This window comes from Equus quagga, chromosome 8 (genome assembly GCF_021613505.1).
Source record: "Equus quagga isolate Etosha38 chromosome 8, UCLA_HA_Equagga_1.0, whole genome shotgun sequence".
Lineage (NCBI taxonomy): Eukaryota > Metazoa > Chordata > Mammalia > Perissodactyla > Equidae > Equus > Equus quagga.
Window position 1 is genome coordinate 130,981,885 of NC_060274.1, and position 18,425 is coordinate 131,000,309.

The following is an 18,425-nucleotide window of genomic DNA, read 5'->3' on the forward strand; positions in this document are numbered from 1 at the left end:
ACCCTTCGGGTTTGGGTTACCTGGGGATGCAGGAGTCTTCTGGTCAGGGTAACTATAAAGTAATTGAGTCTGTTAGTATATCTAAATGATCAGTGCATTCATCAGAAAAGGGGCTCGCTGAAAGTTTTGGATAAGCCATCCGGGCACTGCCCACACATGGGTGGCTCACCAATGACCTCCTAGTCCCAGAGAGCCCACCGTCCTGGCTTCTCTTGTTGGGACATGGGCATAGAGGGCTGCAGGTAGTGGGCTGGGTACCATGGGGCTACAGGCAAGACTGTTCCCACGTGGGACACCTCCAGCTCTCTTGGCATCGTGCCCCGAAGCACATGGGTGAGCAGCCAGCTCCCCTCTCTCCGGTCCCTGCTCTCCAGGAGCCCTCGATGGCATTTAAGCTCCCGTGGAGCCTGCCTCCAGACAAACAACCGCTGTGGTTCCAACTGTTTCACTGTACATTATAGACCGACATCTGTTTTCAACACCACTTTCATGAACGTGGCTCCTGTGATGGGCCCCTGAACTGATTTCCTCCAGGGCTGCTGCTGAAATCGAGTTTCCGAAACTGAAGCTCAGGGCAAGAGCCTGAACTGTGAAAATCTTACCAAGTTCCTGAGTCTGACCTGAAGGCCCTTCCCAGGAAGAGGTGGGCTCGTGACCGAGCCTCTGAGCTTCTGCAGCAGCCAGCCCTTGATGGTGAAAGCTAAAAGGGGGACAAGCATGAGGAATTAAAGGAACACGCTCAGCTACAGTCTCATTTGCCTCCCCGAGATGATCCTGGACACACTGAAAATGTGCCTGCGTCCCGGGAAGCCTGGGCCCCTGCCTCCCTCCCTGGACCGTCCTGGGCGACATCCACTGGCTATCGACAGAGTTCTGGCGTCCAACGTGCCCCCTCCCTCACCCTCTGCCAGCGCCTTATTTTTTTTCTCTTTAGAGCTCATTGTCATGTGACATGTGTCTCTCTTTGCATCTATTTGCCACAAATAAAAGAGGTAATGCCACAAAAAAAAACAGTAAACGGGAGAGTTTCAGAGAAAAAAAATAGAATCCAGAATATTCTGAGCCACTTAAACTTCTCTGGAGAAGTCGAAGGGACGATGTGGAAGTGTTAATATTTATATCATATCGAGACCACATTTTAAAATGTCACGTTTGTATGTGATTGTGAGATGTATATTAACAGAAGAATTATTATAATTCTATCATAATTTACTACTTGACCAAAATAAACTAAGATAAATAAATACTGCTGCTCATGCCCAACTGACTAATATGACCTGAATAGAAATAAAATATTGGATGAGCCAGAGAGGCCAAGTTTGAACTAGATTAGCAACAAAAATCTCAGTGTGCCGTTTTGATACAATTAACGTGATGATTTAATGTGTTTTTAGCCCAGAATCGTGGTGAGAGGTTTTTTTTGTAATAACGTAGAAATGAGTACACACTCGTCGGAACTGCAGAGGAATAAAAGGTTGTAATATTTTTGAGTTCTCTTGGCAGAGCGATCCATCCTCATCAATCTCACTCTGCGGGAGAACATGAGGATGTTTTTCTTCCAGTCATTCACAGCCGTTATTTAATGTAGGGGAGCAGCCACAGTCCTCATTAATATATTAACCTATGGCTCAAAAAGGCCTTGCAGTAAACCAACCGAAGACTCCTCGTGACAGGTTTATATCATAGGGCTTGGAGGTATTAGCCGTTGGAAACACTGACCTCAGCGATAAGCCTGAAGTTAATAACCAATTGAAGGAGCCTGGCCAACAAGTGAGAAAGAGGAAGTCAAGGGCTCTAGCTCCTGGAAACCGCTTACCTGCTATTCAAGAGGGACTGGTCAAAAACAGACAGGATCCGACCTTATGGTGGGATATTTTGCAGCTTCAAAAAGAATGAGCATGTTGCAAAATGGAACAAGTGCTAAATACACACTTAATGAAAAAAAAAGGAAGATAGTACATGTAATAAGCTCTTATTTGCTCAGCATTCTAGCGTTCAGGGGCCCCCAGAGGAACAGCTGACGCCCGGCCTGATTACCCTAAACCAAAACCCTCCCAAGTCTCCCTGGAAACACACAGCACAGTCTCTTAATGGTCCCAGCTGTCAGTCCTGTTAAAGGAAATCATAGACTCTTGTAGAAGTGTAACTACACTGCACAGCATGTGTCCGTGGCTTCCATTTCTTTGTTTTCAAATAACTCGCAGTGCAAGGCTCTTCACACAGCAAGCCCGTGGGTCTCCATCCTGCTCACCCTGAAGTGAAGCCTGACACGAGGAGCCGCGGCAGGAAGCTCCACGCCCTCACTAACATGCTGCTGCCTCTTTCTTAGCTTGAAGGTCAACAAAGAGCTAGCAGACATTTCCTGGAAAACAGAAAGATGGAGAAAGAACAAGAGAAACAAGAAAAAAGGCAACCAAGAGACCATATGTACCTATAATTCCACAGCAATTAAGAACACACACAGCGTGTTTGTAAACGCATCAACATACCCACTCAGATGTTAACAGTGCTACTCTCTAGGTGGTGTGAACATGATTTTTTCATTATTGCAGCTTTCTTTTTTTTCTTTTTTTTTAAAGATTTTTTATTTTTCCTTTTTCTCCCCAAAGCCCCCCCCATACATAATTGTCTATTTTTAGTTGTGGGTCCTTCTAGTTGTGGCATGTGGGACGCCACCTTGGTGTAGCTTGATGAGCAGTGCCATGTCCACGTCCAGGATCTGAACTGGCGAAACCCTGGGCCACCCAAGCAGAGTGCGTGAACTTAACCATTCAGCCACGGGGCCAGCCCCTATTGCAGTTTTCAATTTTCATTTTCCAATTACATAAGTGTACAATGCTTCTGAAATTATAAAAAATAATTTTTTCAAAATAGAAATAAATTAAACCAGTATTTTAAAAACCTAGAATGCAACAGAATAGGAAACAAAACAGAACTTCAAAAAAGACTCCACACAGTATCCTTCAGGAAACTGGGGAGAATGCATTCATAAGGCAAGAATAGGACAATACGAAAAGGAAAAAATAGAGAACAAGAGACTTTTTCTTTTTTTTGAGGAAGATGGTCCCTGAGCTAACATCTGTGCCCATCTTCCTCTATTTTGTATGTGGGATGCACCACAGAATGGCTTGATGAGTGGTGTGCTGGGTCCACACCCGGGATCCCAACCTGTGAACCCTGGACCGCTGAAGCAGAGCATTCGAACTTAATCACTACGCCACTGGGCCAGCCCCAAGAGACTTTAAGAAGAATGCTGAAACTGAAAAATCAGTAGAAAAGTTGGAAGATAGAGTTGGGAAAAAAGACAAAGAGATGAAAAATATAGGAAGCAGTAAGACTTAGAATATCAATCCAAAAAAATCCAACATCAAACCAAGAAGAGTCCCAAAAAGAGAGCATACAGAAACTGAGCGGGGGAATGTTGTTGAAGAGACAATATAAGAAATTGAGCCAAGAGGGGCCGACCCAGTGGCACAGAAGTTAAGTGTGCACCTTCCGCTTCGGTGGCCTGGGGTTTACAGGTTCGCATCCCAGGTGCAGACATAGTGCCACTTGTCAAGCCATGCTGTGGTGGGCGTCCCACATACAAAGTAGAGGAAGATGGGCACGAATTTTAGCTGAGGGCCAGTCTTCCACAGCGAAAAAAGAGGAGGATTGGCAGCAGATGTTAGGTCAGGGCTAATCTTCCTCAAAAAAAAAAAAGAAAGAAAAAAAAAGAAATTGAGCCAAGAGACACAAGGCTTCAGATTGAAAGTTCTCGACACAGTAAACGAAGAAAAGACCCACAGCTCAGCACATCATATCAGAACACAGAAAGGGGCCAGAGTCAGACTGACATCTGATTTTTTATTAACAGCACTAGGTGCTAAAAAATAATGAAACATCTTCAAAGTTCTGAGGGAAAAAATTATATTTAAAATAAACTTCTGTAGCTCACCCAAACGCCAATCAAGAGGGAGGGAGAATACCATCCTTTTCAGACATGCTTTGCTTGTTTGCTTGGTTTGCTTGTTTGCTTGGTTTGCTTCCTGCCGTCTCTGCCCCTTTCTGGGAAGTTATTCAGAGAGTGGGGGAGAGAGGGACACTTGCCCGCCACTTCCAGGAGGCAGCCCTGGAGCATGATGAAGGCAGATCCCGGATAATGGCTGTGCAGCAGTCCAGGCGTTATCTACCGAAAGAGCAGAGGAAGGAAAGACTGTATCCGACCTGTCTGTGCACAGGGTCAGCTGAGGAGGAGTCCGGTGGCTGGTTGAGTTTTCCAGAAACAGGAGCTGGGATGGATTTGGATGCACAGAGATGCTGTTAGGGATCAACAAGAAGGAAGAGAAGGAAGAAGCAGGACCAGGCAGCTGTGGCGCAGGCCGAGAGCCGACAGGGAGGCCCATCAGAGGAGCCCCCCGAGTCCCCCTCCCCCAGCCTGTCACTGGACAGGGACCACCCAGGGGAGCCTGTGCCCTTAGTCAGGGAGGCTTTCTGCAGCTGAGGCCCAGCCTAAGGAGCTTCTAGTCAACGAAGTCTTGATCAGCCCCAGCGCGCTCCGTGGGAAACCGCTGGAGAGCAGAGATGAGCTCCGGGGCTTTATCAACCCGCTACAAGGTCTACCGGCGCGGGTCTACAGACGCGACGCTAAGGGATGGTTCTGAAGAGTTTTCTGTCGGGGAGGAGGGCAGAGTGAGATAGCCCGAGTGCGCAATTTCCTCAAAACGAGTTAACGAAGCTTAAAGGATGTAAAAACTAAATCAATTTTTTAAGCCATTCATCACCAATACCCATTGCCTAGGCTAAGCTTCTTTTTAATGACTTTACTTTTTTAGAGGAGTTTTAGGTTTACGATAAAATTGAGAGGGAGGTACGGAGATTTCCCATGTACCTTCTATTACATATATACATGTAGGATAACAGTCCTTCATCAAACGTTTCTTTTGCAAATATTTTCTCCCAATCTGTGATTTATCTTCTAATTCTCTTGATACTGTCTTTGCAGAGCAGAAGTTTTTAATTTTAATGAAGCCCGGCTTATCAATTATTTCTTTCAGGAATCGAGTCTGTGGTGTTGTATCTGAAAAGGCATCACCAAACCCAAGAGCATCTGGGTTTTTCTCCTACGTTATCTTTTAGGAGTTTTGCATTTTACATTTAGGTCTGTGCTCCATTTTAAGTTAATTAGGCTAAGCTTTTGACAGTATATTATAGACAGCTCAAAATTAAAATTAGTAAGGTTAATCAGGATCTCGTACAGCTAACTGCATTCCTATGTCCTTTGCAGCATTACTTACAACAACCAAGATATAGAAACAACCTAAATGTCTATCAATGGATGAATAGATGTTTAAAATGTGGTGTACACATACAATTGAATATTATTCAGCCTTAAAAAAGAATGTATGTTATATTTCGTTACACACTACAGCATGGATGAACCTGGAGGGTATTATGCTGAGTGCAGCAAGCCAGTCACAGAAGGACAAATAGTGCATGATGCTTCTTATGTGAGGTATCTAAAATAGTCAAACTCACAGAGGCAGGGAGCAGAAGGGTGGTTCCCAAGGGCTGGTGGGGGCAGGGAGAAGTATGGGGTTGTTGTTGAATGGGTATAAAGTTTCAGTTATGCAAGATAAATAATTTCTAGAGATCTGCCGTACAGCATAGTGCTCATAGTTAACAATACTGTATCGTATACTTAAAAATGTGTTGAGGGTATATCTCATGTTAAGCGCTCTTAACACAGAAAGGGAGGGGCACAAGGAAACTTCTAGAGATGATGGATACATTTGTTACCTTGGTTGTGGTGATGGTATCATGGGTGTGTGCACATGTCCAAACTCACCAAATTGTATATGTTAAATATGTGCATTTTTACATATCAATTGTATCTCAATAAAACCATTAAAAAGTAAAATTAAGAAGGTTACTATAATACACTCATGCTGTTACTTTTTGAAAAGAGATCCATATGCTTTAGGTATCAGCAGACCAGGTAGTGCTGGTATTTAGATAGCGTGGCTCAGGTTGTATTCTAAATGTCCAAAATCCTGAAATATATTCCTCTCCTCATGAATTACAGCTCTACCTTCCCATTGAACAGGATTGCAGAAGTACCAAAGACAAGTTATTTTTCAAAAAAGCAACTGGAAGTTTATTTAAATACCCAACAAGTACTCAGTTATAGAGCCCTTATTCTGTTTCATTAAGTAGAGTAATAGCTAACGTTTACTGAGCAACAGGATCAAGCCCAGCTCTAAACACTTACACTTCTTATCTCGTTTAAGGCTTTGTTAAGGAATATTTAAGGGCATCCTCTTCTGTCATAAAAGAACTGAGCAACGTTCCTGGAAATGTATACCAATGGATCCACCAAATAATCAAATAAGTTAATCCATTAAATAAGATTTCTTAGTATATTATCAAATCAGATGCCAATGCTAGTCTGACAAGAATGACTATTTTGGCGTTGACGTAACTGGTATTTTACTGTTTTTCTCGACAGTAGTTGACAGTGGGTTTGTTGTTTTCTGAGGCCTTCTGGGAAGACCACAGCCTTTCTACTTTATCAGCCTGAAGGAGGATCTTGCGTTTATTTAATTTGAGAGGGCACATGACCAGATTGGCTAGGAACTATTCTAAAATCTTTAGACGTAAGGGCTGTGTAAAACAGAGCCATCTTAACACAATTAAACATGGAACTTGATGTCAGAAGGCCATTCCTACCCACTCTGATTTCCTCAGTGACATTATGATAAAGGCAAAAGGTGCATTAAGAGCTTTGGATCTATACTGAGGTCATAAAATCTCGCCCATAGACAGATCCTGTCTAGGGAGTCACGTGCCAGAAACAGATCAATAAACGCTACGAAAAATTCTACAGTATTTCCAACCAACTGCTCTGTAATGTACCAGTGAATGTTTGCTAGTTGTTGAACACGAAAGCATTCCCGTAATTCCAGGATTAAATATACAATTTACCCAAATAAAATAATTTGTTTTCTGTTTATTTTCTTAGGAAAATTAATGGAGAAATGAAATATTAGACTTGCCTCGTTTTCCAGGATAGAATCCTGATAATAACCGCTGGTCCACACCAACCCCAGAGGGGTGCCCTTCCCCGCCTGTCGCTTGAGGCCTCCTCTCGAGCAGCAAGGGTCAAACCTGACATTGTGAAAGTCCACAGGTGGTACAGCTGCTGCCAACTGGCTAGAGAAAAGACAAAATAAGCAAACAGGTGTTAGTTGACCCTTGAAAACCTGTAAAAATGCTCTCTGAGTGACAGAACATGTACAGATTTCCATGATCCCCAGGCAGGCAGCAGACAGCTGGATCAAACCAGTACTAGCAAGTGTCCCCAAGGCGAGGGGATTTTCTGATCTGCGCCCATCTCTCCAACAGGAAGGATCACTGTCCTGGCACAGAAAGATTAACCATACATTTCACAAAGGAGACTCGAAGTTCGGGGATGTGAGACCCTGATTTACAATGGTCTCCTGATTTATTGTGGTATATTTTTAAACTACGCTGTTTAAAACACAGCTAATTTAAAAGCTAGTGTTTAGGCACCGTTTGATTGTTGCTGAAGATTTACTTTATGCTAATAAGAAAATTACTCTGTCTACAGTATTTCCAGTTTTCCAAAGCCACAATCCAATCTCCAATAAAATTGCTTGTCAGCTAATAGATACTGGTTTTCTTCTGGGTAGTTATTATTTCTTTGTCTTTTTTTTCCTCAAATGCAGTTTAAATGTTACAGGAGCAACATAAGAAGGATGCTTCATAGCAACAGCTTTGCTGGGTGAATACAAATTACAAGTATTTTTAAAGGAGCCCTTTTCACCAGCGTAACTAACACCGTTTGTGCAGCTCCTTATCTCTGACGAAGCACTTGCAAATGGCTTGTTTCAGTCGAAGGGTAGCCCACAGGTCATACAACCAACAGAACCAACAGTGTCCTTCCGCGGTGAGGACACTGACCTGCCCGACTCGGCCCAGCAAAGGAGGTGGGCCACTCTGCGATTCTGCTTGTACTCTGCAGCCTTCCCCTGCTGCCTCCTGGGTTTCGGGGACACTAAATGAATTGATATTTTTTAAAAAGCTTGGAGTAGTGCCTGACTCATGGCAAACGTGCAATAAATGTTAGCCATCCTTATTGTGACTGACACAGAAAAATTAAATTCTATCCAAGCTCATTATGTGCTAACTATCGCTAGTACAAGACTTTAGTACAACACCAGCAAATGGTTTTTTTTTTTAAGACTGGCTCCTGAGCTAACAACTGTTGCCAATCTTCTTTTTTTTCCTTCTTTTTCTCCCCAAAGCCCCCCAGTACATCGTTGTATATTCTAGTTGTAGGTCCTTCTGGCTCTGCTATGTGGGATGGTGCCCCAGCGTGGCCTGATGAGCGGTGCCATGTCAGCATCCAGGATCCCAACCGGTGAAACCCTGGGCTGCCGGCCGCAGCAGAGCGTGCAAACTTAACCACTCGCCGTGGGGCCGGCCCCAGCAAATGATTTTTTTTTTTATTGAGTTATTGATAGGTTACAATCTTGTGAAATTTCAATTGTACATTAATGTTTGTCAGTCATGTTGTAGGTGCACCACTTCACCCTTTGTGCCCACCCCCCACCCCACCTTTCCCCTGGTATCCACTAAACTGTTCTTAGTCCATAATTTTAAATTCCTCATATGAGTGGAGTCATACACAGATTATCTTTCTCTTGCTGGCTTATTTCACTTAACATAATTCTCTCAAGGTCCATCCATCTTATTGCAAATGGAATGATTTTGTTCTGTTTTGCAGCTGAGTAGTATTCCATTGTATATATGTACCACATCTTCTTTATCCATTCGTCTGTTGATGGGCACTTAGGTTGCTTCCACGTCTTGGCTACTGTAAACAGTGCTGCAATAAACATTGGGGTGCACAGGACTTTTGGGATTGCTGACTTCAGGCTCTTTGGATAAATACCCAGTAGTGGGATGGCTGGATCGTATGGTAGTTCTATTTTTAGTTTTTTGAGGAATCTCCATACTGTTTTCCATAGTGGCTGCACCAGTTTGCATTCCCACCAGCAGTGTATGAGGGTTCCTTTTTCTCCGCAACCTCTCCAATATTTGTTGCTATTAGTTTTAGATATTTTTGTCATTCTAACGGGTGTAAGGTGATATCTTAGTGTAGTTTTGATTTGCATTTCCCTGATGATCAGCGATGATGAGCATCTTTTCATGTGCCTATTGGCCATCAGTATATCTTCTTTGGAGAAATGTCTGTTCATGTCTCCAGCCCATTTTTTGATTGGGTTGTTTGATGTTTTGTGGTTGAGTTGCGAGAGTTCTTTATATATTATGGATATTAAGCCTTTGTCAGATATATGACTTGCAAATATTTTTCCCCAGTTAGTGGGTTGTTTTTTTGTTTCAATCCTGTTTCCATTTGCCTTGAAGAAGCTCTTTAATCTGATGAAGTCCCATTTGTTTATTCTTTCTATTGTTTCTCTTCTCTGAGAAGGCATGGTGTCCGAAAAGATCCTTTTAATACTGATGTCAAAGAGTGTACTGCCTACGTTTTCTTCCAGAAGCCTTATGGTTTCAGGTCTCATCTTTAGGTCTTTGATCCATTTTGAGTTTATTTTGGTGAATGGTGAAAAAGAATGGTCAATTTTCATTCTTTTACATGTGGCTTTCCAGTTTTCCCAGCACCATTTGTTGAAAAGACTTTCTTTTCTCCATTGTATGCCCTCAGCTCCTTTGTCAAAGATAAGCTGTCCATAGATGTGTGGTTTTATTTCTGGGCTTTCAATTCTGTTCCATTGATCTGTGCACCTGTTTTTGTACCAGTACCATGCTGTTTTGATTACTGTAGCTTTGTAGTATGTTTTGAAGTCAGGGATTGTGATGCCTCCTGTTTTGTTCTTTTTTCTCAGGATTGCTTTAGAAATTCGGGGTCTTTTGTTGCCCCATATGAATTTTAGGATTCTTTGTTCTAATTCTGTAAAGAATGTCATTGGGATTCTGATTGGGATGGTGTTGAATCTGTAGATTGCTTTAGGTAGAACGGACATTTTAACTATGTTTATTCTTCCAATCCATGTACATGGAATGTCTTTCCGTCTCCTTATGTCGTCATCCAATTCTCTCAGAAAGGCCTTGTAATTTTCATTATATAGGTCCTTCACTTCCTTAGTTAAGTTTACCCCAAGGTATTTTATTCTTTTTGTTGCGATTGTGAATGGTATTGTATTCTTGAGTTCTTTTTCTGTTGGTTCATTACTGGAGTATAGAAATGCTACTGATTTATGCAAATTGATTTTATACCCTGCAACTTTGCTGTAGTTGTTGATTACTTCTAACAGTTTTCCAATGGATTCTTTGGGGTTTTCTATATATAAGATCATGTCGTCTGCAAACAGCGAGAGTTTCACTTCTTCCCTCCCTATTTGGATTCCTTTTATTCCTTTTTCTTGCCTGATTGCTCTGGCCAGGACCTCCAGCAAATAATTTTTAAAGGACCTGCTAAAATTCTCCAAAGAACTGAAATGTTGCAGTGTGACTAATTAAAATTACCAAAATGAGCCCACAATTTCCCATATGAACCTCACGATCTAAGTGACTAGACTGGGGATTCCCAACTCTGCTGTTGTAAAAACGTAAAACATCTCCACTCCAAGCAACCAATGAACAGGTGTTTTCCAAAGACCTTTATGCCAGGCCCTGAGAAATCAAAGTATGGTCTGGGTCCCCGTCCTCGGAGAAACAGGTAGAAAGCATGCATCGGCCATCACCAGAGGCTCGGGCCATCGGCCATCATGAGGAACGCACTGGAGAAGATGTCGCAAAATTGTGAGTGAGGGGACATTTGGGAATGAGGAAGAAGAAACTGAAGGTCAATCTCCAAACAGAGGTCATATTTGGTTGGGCTAGATGGGTGAGAAGGTGCCACCACAAGGAAAGAGGCAGAAGCCGCTGGGCAGAGGGGAGGATGAGCTGTAAGCTGGAATGTAGCACTGGTGACCCCAGGGATGGTAGGGCAAGGAGGAGCCGCCTGAAGTGTAGAGCCATGCTATCTGCCTGCCGGCCCTGCCTCGCCCTCCCAGGAATTCATCCTCTGCTGCTGGAGCTCAGCTGCTGGAATCCTCACCAGGGGCCAGCCACACGGCTCTCTTGGGCACAGCGAGGGCTTCGGGGAAACAGAAGGAATGGAATACGACACCTCCCTTCCCAAAAGTGTGTGTGTATGTGCACATATGTGTGTGCACTCAAGAAAGAATTTCATGCTGAGGAAGGAAGAAACCAAGTTTGGGCTTAGAAAGATGGGAAGAGCACTCTACGTTGCTTAGTTCTGGATAATTGTTTGATTATTATTACTAGGTGTTTAAAAAAAAAAAAAACTACTGTGTTAAGTTAGATCCTTCCAGAAGCAAACCTTGAGACAAGGATTTCCATGTATGATGTCCGAGGCCCTGCGGTGAGGCTGGGAATTGAGACAGGAAGGCAAGCACTCCCACCAGGGTGTGGAACAACCAGCTCTCCGCTGTGGGCAGCCGGGACTCGGTGGATGTGTCCAAGAGTCCTGGGATGTAGGTGGGTGAGAAGCTGGGTGTTGACATCCCCGGGTTCATCCATGATGGACGGAGGGCTGCTCCCAGTGGTGCCCACTCTCCGCACTCGGCTCCCCTCCCTGCCCCTGGTTGGACCCAGAGAGCAAGATGCTTGCCCCAGGATACCCCAGGCACATGCTGCTGGAGAACACAAGAGAGGCACCAACAAAAGTGTCTTCTACAACCTTCTTTCCCCAACTTTTCAATATTTTCTGAAATTTTTACATTGAACTTTTTCATAATAAAAAGAAAAAACATTTCCATTTAGAAAAAATAAAATATGCTGGGGCTGTGATGATATTGTCAGGGTTTCTGAAGGGAGAAGATGGTGTCTGCATTTACTTTGTGATCTGAGCAATATTACAGCGTTGGTGACTTTAGCCAGTGATGATACTAAGTAGCATTTTATGCAATTTGAAAGAGTTGCAGTCAAATTTTATCGGTTTGCTCTAATGTGAGCAAGATACAGTATCAGAAAGATAAGACAGCCATGAGGAAAGACTAAGAGTTTTATAAGTACGTGTAAAAGCAGCAAGACATCTTGGTCTAAAGTTGATCAAAATCACAGTAGCTACAATGCATTAGGAGAGATTGTCTCATGCAAGAATATCAACAGGAAACACACTGCATCCGGGATTGCCCTGCAGGAATGCAAAATTGCCGGACCATAAAGCCTTGCACAGAAACAACAAAAACAGAGACAGTAATAAAAAGTAACGGGAAACCTTACATAACTAATGAAATAAGCTTAACTTTGATCAAGAAGGTAAAGTGATTCCATGTCGAAAATATAACTACCTTGAATTCAAGAGCATTTAGGTTATACAGGGTACAAACGGGGGAGGAATCTCTACATAACAGAAAAGTACACTGAAAATGGGGAAAAGAGTACAGAAAGAACAGGAAGAGCTAATGAAAATTAATGATGCATCTGAAATACAGCCAGAAGTAGATGCAACTTCATGTTACTCAAACGCACAAGAGCTGCCCGATGGGGCCCACGCCAGGGAACAAAGGTTTTGCGAGGACTTTGGTAATCGGGAATGAGATTGATAACCAAGTGAAAGTCACGCCATTAATAAAAAAGGGATCAATGACACAGACAAATATATTTACAGATCATTGCCTCAACTTGAGGCCTGCGAAGGCCCAGCCGTATCACTGCCTTCAAATTTATTTATAGATGAATGTCTTAATGTGATAAACAGTTGGCTTGTAAACTAAAAATACTAAAAATCACAACATATGACTTTTTTCCTTTTCTTTACTAAGAGATGTCAGCACAGGTCTGCGACCCAGGGACAACTCCTTAGTCATCTGGTGAACAGTGTCAAGTGGTGAGCTTCCCCTGCAGCTAACATCTAATAAACAACAGACTGGGCCCTGTTGACACGCTCAGCAGGGAGCCGAGTCGCACGAGAGGCTCTCCGACTAAACTGTGCTCCACCCCTTTTCCCCCAAGCACACTGCTGCCGCTTCCTGCTGTCCGAGGTCGGTCCACAGAAAACCAGGACCTGCAGCTCTTGGCTCAGCCGTCCCATAGCTAATTAACACAACAAAAGGAAAAGACTGCGGACATGGTGGCTCTGAAGGGTCTTTTCTGACCCAATGTGACCCAACCTGGGTGCTCTCAGGAGTTTCTCAGTCGTTCATTCGCTCACTTGTTCATTCACCCAACAACTGTGTGAGTGCCCACCTTGAGCCAGGAATTGGAGTTGGCCTGGGGGTAGAGAAGCGCGCTGCAGGAAGGCGAGGAAGACAGACCTGAGCTCATCCCTTGGCACAGAGAGAATCTAGTGTGGGAGACGGAGGGGACCACAGACTCCCACCCATGAGGGTTACTGTAGGAGCAGCCAACAGCCTCGGGAGCAGGGCAACTCTGAGCAAAGTAGCAGCTCCTCAAACAGAAAAGGGAGCGTGTTCCAGCCAGGGGGCACATCAGGGGTCAGGGGTATAGGACCTGAGTGTCCTGGCAAACCCAGGCTCCATGGGAGGAGGAGTAGGGGAGACCCAAAGGGCTCTGCCTTCCCGGCAAAGCCTTGCACTCGCTCTGCAGGCTACAGGAAGCCACGGGAAGATTTTCAGCAGGAGAACGGCAAGGAGAGATTTAGGTTAGAGCAAGCACTCCGGCAGCCAGCACAGCCAGCAAATTGGAGAGCAACAAAGGGAGCGGCCTGGCTGGGGCCTGCGCAGGGCAGCGGCCACAAAGACCAAGCAGAAGGAGACTCTGGGTCGGGGTAGACGGGGTGGGTGCTGGGGAGGATGCTGGGTTGTGGCCCCGAAGCTAGTGAAGGATGCTGAAGAAGGGGGTTTGCGGAACTTCGCAGCCAGGGGTCCCTCACTCCCAGGGCCTGCTGCAGGCTGACCTTTCACCTCTCGGACGGGCAAACAGGAAAACCTGGAGGCTCAAGGAAGTGTGGGCAGGAACAGGTGCTCACATTCTCCTTTTGAGCACAAGCTGGCACAGCTTTTCATAAGTTTGGCATTATCTGTTAATTAAAAAAAAGATACTTACACACTTTCTCTAAACAATGTCTAGGACGATAGCCTTGTGCAACACTCACACCGTCCTGCACACACAGGGATGTTTGCAAGAGCATTTTTTAAAGGTGCAAAAAATACCTGTTTTTAAAAGGAAACAATAAAATATTCACCATTAGCAGATTGGTTACATAAATTACGCCCATGAAGCCACTGAAAAGAGTGAGGGATCCCTCAGCGATTCTCCGATGTTAAGGTGCCCTGAATCATCCCAGGCGGCTGTGACATGCAGATTCTGACTCGGTGTGTCTTGGGGGCCACGATGCTGCATTTCTAACAGGCTTCCAGGGAACACCGCCACCAGGCCCTCGATTACCGATGTGGAAAGAAATGTAAGCTGTATCATCAACATCAAAAGGGAAACTGCAAAGCAATATACCCTATTTTACTAAAAAATATTCATAATGCAGGTTAACATATGCGTGAAATATCCAGAAGGATATGTATTTCTGGAAGGAAGAGCTTATGGCGGACTTCCCCTTTCTACACTACATATATAACTATAATATTTCCAATTTTTGTGGTGAGCATGTTATTTTTGAATCAGAAAAAAACCAATATTTTAAAATAATAAATTGATGCATTGAAACACAAAAATGTTTGTGAACCTGAGTATTATGGACTAAACATTTGTGTTCTCCCAAATTCCTGTGTTGAATCCTAATCCCCAAGGTGACAGTGTGAGGAAGTGGGGCTTTGGGAGGTGACGAGGTCCTGAGTGTGAGGCTCCACTGCACAGGATTAGTGCCCTTGTAAAAGGGACCCCAGAGAGTGCCCTCGTTCCTTCCACCATGTGAGGACACAGGGAAAAGACGTCTGTGAACCTGGAGGCGGGTCCTCCCAGACAGTGAACCTGCCAGCACCTCGTTCTTGGACTTCCAGCCTCCAGAACTGTGGGAAATAAATGTCTGTTGTTTAAACCACACTGTTTGTGATATTTTGTTATAAGTAACCCGAACAGACTAAGACACTGAGCTAAAGGTTACACTTGAAATTGTATATTATATTACTCTTAATAGATCATTCATGCTATTATTTTTAAAGAGCTGTCAGGCAGAGCCCCAAGCAGCTATTTTTTCCAGGCTGGAGGACAAGCGTCTGATGCAGCAGGCTTCTGTCTGCCCATCAATCCTGACCCGCCTCAGCCAGGCCTGCCAGCAGCAGGGCGACCTCCTCAAAATGAGGATCTATTTAGGTCACTCCCCTACACCTGCGTCCACTTCTGCACCTGAAACACTTGACTGGCTTCCCAGTGCCCCCAGAATAAAAACAAAACATAGCACAGGTCACGAGAGCTTTCACATCTGGCCCCTGCCCGCCTCTCCTACCACGTCTCTTGCACACACATGCACACACGCACGGTGCACACCAGCACACTGGCCCTGCTGCTTGCCAAGTGCCCTCTGTTGCACAGCCTCCAGTCCCTGTGTCATTGATAGACTGTTGTGAGCTTACAAACAGATGGTGATGTCTCCTCCTGCACCCCCCACCCCCACCCTCTCACCAGGGCCAGGGAAGCAGAACTTCCTCTGCACCAGGCCGTGGGCTGTGGCAGTTTGCAGGCTTGGAGACGCAGAGCTCCTCCGAATGAGAAACAGCCAGAATAACCGCCAAAGGCCTCCTTTATTAGGATCTTGAGGTTGAAAAATACCCCCAAGATTTGCCCACATTAATCCCCTGCAAAGTCTCAGAAGTGGTGGCTTCAGAGCAAGAAACCTCCACCCTGAGGGAGCCAGAGCCAGCACAGCATCTGGGGCTCGGAGTGTGAGCCAGGCACAGAGGATTCGCGGATGCCAGCTGATTCGGGAGGGCACTGACATTTACAAAGCAGTTACTGTGTCACACCCCTTCTAACCACTTTGAAGAAGAATGAACTTAATTCATGGGGTTCCTGTTAAATGGGGTAGTAGACAGGGTGACTGGCTCCCTCTCCCCAGTTAGTACCAGGCAAATTATTGAATGAGAGAGAAGCATGGGCTCCAGGGCAGAACAACAGAAGCGAGACCCCTGGAGAGATCTGGGCAGGGGGAGGGGGGCTGAGTGGGCAGCAGGCAAGCAGCAGTGGAGGCGAGCACAGGCAATGACAAGCTCTCTCATTCCTGCCCCTGCCTCTCCCTCACACAGCCTTGCACACTCATCCCCAGCCCCTCTGGGCGGAAATCAGCCACAGCCCCACCACCAGGGCATGGGACCGGGGGACCCAGGAAGGCAGGGGTGGACCAGCGCCCCAGGCACTCTTGTCTCCTGCTCCTCACCCCAGACCCCCAGGACTGGGGGCTACAGCCAGGATGACCTGTCTCCCCTGATGCTTCTTCCAGTTTAGGAGACGGCGGTCTGGGTGAGTGGATGATGCCTGGGGCTCCCCACACCCGAGCTTGTTCATCAGGTGCGGCTCACACCTCAGCCTTTGAAATACTCATCCCCAGACACAGAGGTTGATACCCCAGGCAAACAAGCCCTCACAGGCCGGTATCTGAGGAGTACAACAGCCCCAAAATACAGGTGACACAGGGGGCAACTAGCAGCAATGGACACAGAATTGCAGAGGAGACAGACCAGGAACCTAGAGCCTACCAGAGCCACTTAGGGAGAACAGGGGAACTGGAGTAAGTTTCAACATGAAACCAAAAAAAAGAAGCTACTCCTTAAAATCTCATTAATTTTTATAACAGTCCTGTGGGATAGGACTTTGATCACCCCATTTTGCAGAGGGAGAGAGTGAGACTCAGCAAGGTTGAGCAAGGTCACACAGCTGTAAGCAGTGAGGGCAGGCTCTGAACCCAAGCCCTGCAGCCCCGGCTGTTGAACACTCCGGGTTCTGAGATTGTATTTGGTTGTCACTCTTGTCCTGCCTGAAGTTTTCTTCTGTCTTCACCACTAAGGCACGAGGACCGTCTGCTTCCACTCCTGCCTTCCCATCTACTGAATTAGTTTCCTAGTACGAATTACCTGGAAACAATGTACCACACGGTGGGCAGCTTCAAACAACAGAAATTTAAAGTCTCAGTCCTGAGGCTAGAAGCTGGAAATCAAGGTGTGAGCAGGCTTGCTTGCTCCTGGGGGCTCCAAGAAAGACCCTGTTCCACGTCTCCCCTGTAGCTTCCGGTGGTTTTGCAATCCTTGGAGTCCTTGGCTTGTAGAGGCTTCTCCCCAGTCTTTGCCTCCGATGTCACATGGCCTTCTCCCTGTGTGTGAGCCCAAATTTCCCTCTTATAGGACACCTGTCATTGGATTTAGGGCCCATCCCAATCCGGAACACCTCCTCTTAACTTGATTACATCTGCAAAGACCCTATTTCCAAATAGGGTCGCATTCACAATTTCCAGCGGACGTGAATTTGGGGGCACTAATTCATCCCAGTAGGCGTCTATCAATTGAGGAAGAAGTATGGAGCATCTTCCCAAGAAATACAGGCAACCCTAATAAAGAATAAGGTGGTCATTACAGGCACACGGAGAGATCCGAGGCCTGAGGTTGACGGAAAACAGGAAGTTTCGGAATAATAAGCTTAGTATGAAGATTCCCCTGGAAAACACACACAGAAAGCATTTCCTATGTTTCCTATGCACGTACACGTGTAAGTGCGCACACGTCTGAAAAGATTCGGGCCATACCCGTCGTTACGGGGCCTCTTTACCGCCATCTGTCAGGTTTCCATTCATTAAACGAGAATGCACCTGCGAACTCGTTATGAAGTTCAAGGTCACCGTGTTCCGAGCGTGGGCATCCTTGGCCGCCATGCAGGCCCCTGCGTTGTCGCCCTCCCGCCAGCAGGGAGCGCCACCGCACTGCCCCGCGCCGCGCGCCGCTCTCCGCCCGGAAGCCCCGCCCCGGCGGAAGCTGGGCGTACGCACATCCTGGAAGATGGCGGCGTCCACGAGCACGGGAGCGGCGGGTCGTGGCGGCCGCCGGGAGCGCGTGGCCCGCAGGAGGCACGGGGGCGGGCCGCGCCGCGGGCCGGGTGGCGGCGGGGATGGGGCCCTGAAGCGGCTGAGGCTGGCGGTGGAGGAGTTCGTGCAGGCGACCTCCGAGGGCGGGCCCCCCGGCGACTGCGCGGCGCCCCGGGCGGAGGGGCGCGGGCGCCCGGGCGGGAGGAAGAGCCGCAAGGAGCTGAGGAGGGAGAAGCGGCAGCTGAGGAAGGCGCGCCGGCTGCAGAGGGCTGCGGGCCCCGCGCAGGGCCCGGGCCCGGGAGATGGCCCAGCCGGGGGAGCGAGCGGCCCCCGGGCGGGCGAGGAGGGGGGCGAGGGCGGCCCGGCGCCCCCGCGGCGCACCCCACGGCCGCCCGCGCGGCAGCGCGCT

General features: G+C 46.4%; 1 protein-coding gene across 3 annotated transcripts in view; it reads left to right on the top strand.

Annotated features, from left to right (window-relative positions):
* The first annotated feature begins 16,837 nt into the window (after positions 1 to 16,837).
* The window catches only part of NOM1 (nucleolar protein with MIF4G domain 1), a 19,749-nt gene continuing 18,161 nt past the window's right edge, over positions 16,838 to 18,425 (top strand). Inside the window, exon 1 of one of the 3 annotated variants that reach the window (XM_046670205.1) lies at positions 16,838 to 18,424. In XM_046670205.1, the coding sequence (XP_046526161.1) occupies positions 17,817 to 18,424 (608 nt within the window). In that variant the 5' untranslated portion in view covers positions 16,838 to 17,816. The remainder of the gene's footprint in view (position 18,425) is intronic. The other 2 variants (XM_046670206.1, XM_046670204.1) reach the window with 2 other exon arrangements.